Below are 5,253 nucleotides of genomic sequence, written 5' to 3' on the forward strand. Positions count from 1 at the left end.
CTTGCGGAAGATAGTCACTAGTGTCGCCGGAGTTGCCATAGCTGCTCGCCATCGTGTTCACGCCGCCATGCTCCATATCTCCGGGAGAGCAAACGTGTTCATAAAGTATGAAGCGTTGCAAGGTTTGAGACACTGTTCCAGGTGGGCATTTTCTCACGGAAATCGTGGTATCTTCTCCGGAGGTATTTTCTTGACGTCCAGCTTACAATGGGTGGACAGATCTTCAAAAAGAGATTCTAGAGCGGCTAGGACTGTGTTGCAGGGCACGGAGTCACTAACTTAGAGAACAAATCCTCCAACACCTCTATGAGACATATGTTGCGAGCAGGCCTTCCATACATAACTTGTAAAAACCAGTCTTCTCTTATCATGGTGTTTCTAAGAAACGAGACTTTTGTAGGGCATCATATAGAAAAGCTCTTGAGCTGTGAGTATTTGCCTGCACCTGGCATATGCTAGGAGAAGAATGTTACACAAGATTACATTTCACTGTGGAGAGGCGTTAAACATTTCTTGAAGACTAAGGGCATCCTTTAGGGTTGTTAAAAGGAAAACTAAAATTCCAGTTAGGGTTTAGGGTTTAGGTCCAGCCGCGATGGAGGCCATGGAGACCCTCCAGCGGGATCTCAATGACGCGCTCACGGAGGCGATGGGCGAGGTGAATGAGTACGTCTTCTTCACGCTCCAGGTGCGGCTTGCCGGATTTCTACGATTTGATCCTCGTTTTCTTCTGTTCGCAGAGAAATTTCTACAAATGTGCCTACCGCTGCTTCGACGAGCACACGACGGTGTCCCGGGTTGAGCCGTGCGTCCAGCAATGCGGCGCTCCTCCGCAGAGAGCGCAGAACATAATCTCCAACGAGCTCTCGAGCTTCCAGGTATGGGTTTTCTTTTGTCTTTTTTTTTTGTTCTCTTTGGTTTTTGTTTGGGTGTTTGTGTGATTCCTTTTTCTTTTTGCCTGTTATTGGCGTTCGCAAGAGTTCTCCTTGTGCTTGCGTCTCATTCCAGGCATACAACGATTGCAAAAGCCATTCGATTTTTTTTTTTGTGAGGCTAGATGTGCCTCACTTACGTCGTTGGTTCTTTCACACTTTTGGATTCGAAAGTTTTCTTGTCCGACTATTCTCTCACACTTTTGTTTGCTTCTCCTGTGCAGGAACGGATCCAGCGAAGTGTACTGGTTTGCAGGGACAAATTTGACGAGCAGCGAGACATTGCGGCTCTCACGGAAGACGAACTCGCCAGGAATGCAAAAGACTGCGTCGAGAGAGCTGTCAAAGGACACATCACCGGGATCCCAAAATTGATGGCCAGAATAAAGTCCCAGATCACCGTCAAGGAGGACTGAAATCTCTGGAGCATTTTTGTAGTAAGATCTTTTTTTCTTCTTCCATCTTTTCCTTTTGTTGTTTCATTCTTTTGCTCTCGCCGTTCTTGTGTCTTTGTTCCCTTGGCACATATCGAAGGTTGGCCTGGTAACTTACTGCCATTTCAGCTCAAAAGTTGTGCTAGATCGACCGCTGCCTGGGAGAGAACTGTGCAGCGGCCTAGAGAAACAGTGGCTGCTCCACTCTCGATCCAAGCAACACACTGTTTCGAGTGTGAGTGGGTTTGCTCTCGATTCAAACTCTCTTGTCTCTCTTGTTTCGACTGTATTGTGTAAGCTTTTTCCAGGTGTGTTCCATAGCGTTCATCGTCCCTTCCGAATGAGACCACCAAACAGGTACGCGGAGTTTTCTAGCATCTGGTACAGTGCTGCCGCTCCTCCGTTGGTGCCTTACGATGACTCATTGTGCGTCCTTGCAGGCTAGACAGTTCTTCTCGTCGCATAGCTATCGATTCCTCTCCACGAGAAAAGTTTCTTACTTGTGGAGTGGAGTGAAGATAAAAAGCCGCAGCCAGCGAGCCATCCAGCGCGAGTTTTAATGCCTGGTGACAAAGGAAGAGTTTTCACGGCATTGGGGGTATGGAAAAAGTATGGAAGAAGCAAGCAAAAGAGAAAATCTTACTAGTAGTTCTCTGCGCAGGAAAGAAATGGATCTTAAACATGGAAGATAGTCTCGCAGCTTTTGCTTGAAGAAACAGTTTTTGGCTGGCCACGAATCTCTGGGTTGGGCGATCCATGATTTCAAACCAAATTGGTAGAGGTAGGCTATTGCAGTTCTTCCTTTTTGTCTACCTCTTTGTGTCAAGTCTAGCAACAGTGATTCGAGTGATTTCTTTTGTAAATCCAGGGACGCTTAAAGTTAAAAGCCAAGGATTGATCAAATCAGAGTGACAAAGTCTCGCCAAGTTTGTTTCGTCGTTAAGTTCGTTGGACAACAAAAATGAATGATGCCATTATATTCGCAAGAGGGACGATCATTATCGAGTGAAACCATATCAACGTTTTAATCGACCGAAGGTTACAAGGCGTGGTCCAGGCCTGGGCGACGTGGCGGCACGTCCCAGGCTCGGCAAGGCACCGAAGCTGGTGACGGAATCTTCTTAACGACTAACTGATAGATAATTTTTGATATTCATAGTCATATTCGCAACAATATCAAAGGCTATTAAAATCATCAATAATCAATACCCTCAAATCAAATCAAACAATAGTTACCTCAACTTGCCACTCAATTCATTTTGAATATTAATATAGTTGCAAACTAGCAAAATGCACAAATGTTAACAATATAAATATATAACCAAATCATCAATATCATCTTTATTAATACTAGTAAAACTAAATGTCAATATTTAAAGAAAGCCCAATTGATCACCAACTATCTAAATCATCACAGATGGAAAATTTAACTTTCTTAATATGCCCATGGAAAAATATTTCATCTCACTCTAATCTTAACTCTAATAATATTAATATCAAGACATTATTTTAATATCATCAACACTAAAATAAAGCTAAAAGATAATAAGAGTAAATCACTACTCAACACCAAGCTAACCAAAGTTGAAAGTACTATATTTAGTATTTGAAACCAATCCTTCAATAATACCTAGTTACACATTAATAAAGAGTGAATATTCATGTCCACAACTCAATGTAATTCATTACCACAAATAACAAGATGATCCTTTGTAGTACCATATGACAAACAGACTCATCACTGCTAAATAATCATTTACCTAAGCATAATCCTTGACTAAAATTATGAGCAATCACTAGTTACAAAGCAACTAACTATCATTGTTCAATCTGCCTTCATATAATTTAGCATCAAACTCATGTCATAAAGCCATATACTTATAAAATAAAAAAGTATCAATGTAGGTAACAATATATAGAATATGGATAAAATCTTACAATAATAAACCCATCTATACATTTAGGTAATAGTACAATATGGATATATGAAAATATAATCTTTGTGATCAAGTCTTAAATATAAAGCCAAAACATTAACACCAAATGTAGTGCATATCTAAACCCTATGGAAAATTACCATAACATAACCATCACCATAACTAAAACCCTAGAGTTAACCTCTATTTTTATATAAATTGAAATTTAACCCTTGTGTTAAAGGCAATAGTGTGGAACTCAAGTTTCAAAGTCTTAACCTATAAAGGAATGGAATTAAACTTCCAAGCATATAACAAACAAGTAAAAGAATAGAAGTATGGAACAATATTGGAATAGTCTTAAAGCATTTTAATGCCCAAAACTAATATGTGAAATATAGCCAAACAAAGTTGATGGTCTAACGTAAAAATTATAGATACTTCACCAACTCATATGGTATAAAGCTTAAGCTTTGAAGCCAAACACAAAATAATGGCAAAACACCCTCAACAAAGAGTTACATAATATTATTCCTATTATACATTTGAAGCCCTTTATAAGCAAGTCTCCTCATGCACTGGTTTCCCTTACACCAACCTCTGATTTGAAAATTAACTTTCTTTCCTTATGAGAATTCTTGTGTAGCCTCCAAATAGTCTCCAATTCCTGCTTGAGTGGTTTAGAAACTTTCCAGAGTACTCAAGGAATGAGTTGTACTTGTTGGGGGAGAGCTGCTCTGCTAAGTTATGCTACCAAGTCACTGTGATCAAGCCATAAGTAGGTCATTTATGAAAAATTTGGACCACATTGCCCATGGTAAACATCATCAACCTGAAAGGATTCTCAGTAAGATATTGTGAAATGGACAACACAAAAGAGCAGCTTTTATACCACAGTTTGGGAATGCATGGACTGATCCTGCTCATGACATGCGAGGCGATGTTGAATTTTACTACAGTCACTCTTCATTCCAGAGAAGACTTACAACGCGCTGTAAACTGTGATTTTTCCACCATGCACCCAATCCTCAGGGTTCCATAAATCCAAACTGTCAAGGAGCTTTGGCCATCACGAACCGCTTGATAAGTGGACTTACATTTACAAACCTCCATGTAAACGGTCGTCTATCACGGTAAACTCCGAAGTGGACATTTGTTGACTGAGTTCTCGTGGACATTTGTTGTATGAGTTCTCCGGGAAAGACGTTCAGAGTCGTTCACGCACGGCAGGGACATCACCAAGGTATCTAGTTAATGCTACAAAACGTACCTTTCATATGAACTTGCTTCAACTCGGACCCCTCTTGATGAGTACGAAAAACATCCAAGATCAAGTACTTGTATTACAATTCCGATCAACAGGGCGTGAATCTTTGAGCCTTGCACACTTGACGCTGCCTAGAAGATATGTTCGTGTTGCCCCTCATCATTTAGCCAGAAGTCACCCGTCATTGGAGCGTATGCTAGAAAATCCTCTGAAACATGATAGAATTAGATAAGTCAGAGAAAACGGAAAGCAAAGCAAGAATTACCTAAGACTGGCCTCGGTTCTTGAGTATGAATAGGCTCCTCAACATCGATGCTCCTCCTCGTCGCCGTCAAACTCTGGAGCGCGGCTCCACGGCAACCGACCTGTCCAACTGTGCTCTCTCATCGGTTCTCCTCGACTTCTCTTCCGCCTCAGCCTTCATCTTTCGACGCTCCTCGTTTAGCCTCCCCAAAGCTTTGCATCTGATACACGTCTAGATCAGCTCGAGCCTTTTAGCAATCTCAACAGAGCCTCGAAGGCTGGCAAGAAGATATTGTTGGTGATTTTTTTTCATCAAAGCGTTCCCTCCTGTGGGTTGCTGCTCCCTTCTATCATCTCAACACCACTTCTGTCTCAGAGTTGACTGATTCCGCAGCTGGTGTGTGGGCTTGCGCTGCTTTAGCTGCCCGAGTAGCTGTTACTGCTGCCTGAGATTTTGCTTC

At 41.6% G+C, this 5,253-nt stretch overlaps 1 protein-coding gene across 4 annotated transcripts; it reads left to right on the forward strand.

The window, feature by feature from the left end:
* The first annotated feature begins 518 nt into the window (after positions 1-518).
* On the forward strand, positions 519-2,352 carry LOC9648676 (protein FAM136A). 4 transcript variants are annotated; one of them, XM_024681351.1, is made up of 6 exons: positions 519-688; positions 741-878; positions 1,157-1,723; positions 1,807-1,975; positions 2,028-2,147; positions 2,235-2,352. In XM_024681351.1, the coding sequence occupies exons 1-3, from the start codon at positions 596-598 to the stop codon at positions 1,346-1,348; spliced, it is 423 nt and encodes a 140-aa protein (XP_024537119.1). In that variant the 5' UTR covers positions 519-595; the 3' UTR covers positions 1,349-1,723; positions 1,807-1,975; positions 2,028-2,147; positions 2,235-2,352. The 4 variants fall into 4 exon arrangements, with proteins under 4 accessions (XP_024537119.1, XP_024537121.1, XP_002976213.1 ...); XM_024681353.1 differs by having other exon boundaries at positions 1,157-1,601; positions 1,675-1,723; positions 2,028-2,348; XM_002976167.2 differs by having other exon boundaries at positions 2,028-2,348.
* The last annotated feature ends 2,901 nt before the right edge of the window (positions 2,353-5,253 follow it).

The sequence above is a fragment of the Selaginella moellendorffii genome, unplaced genomic scaffold, assembly GCF_000143415.4.
Source record: "Selaginella moellendorffii unplaced genomic scaffold, v1.0 SELMOscaffold_30, whole genome shotgun sequence".
Taxonomy (NCBI): Eukaryota; Viridiplantae; Streptophyta; class Lycopodiopsida; order Selaginellales; family Selaginellaceae; genus Selaginella; species Selaginella moellendorffii.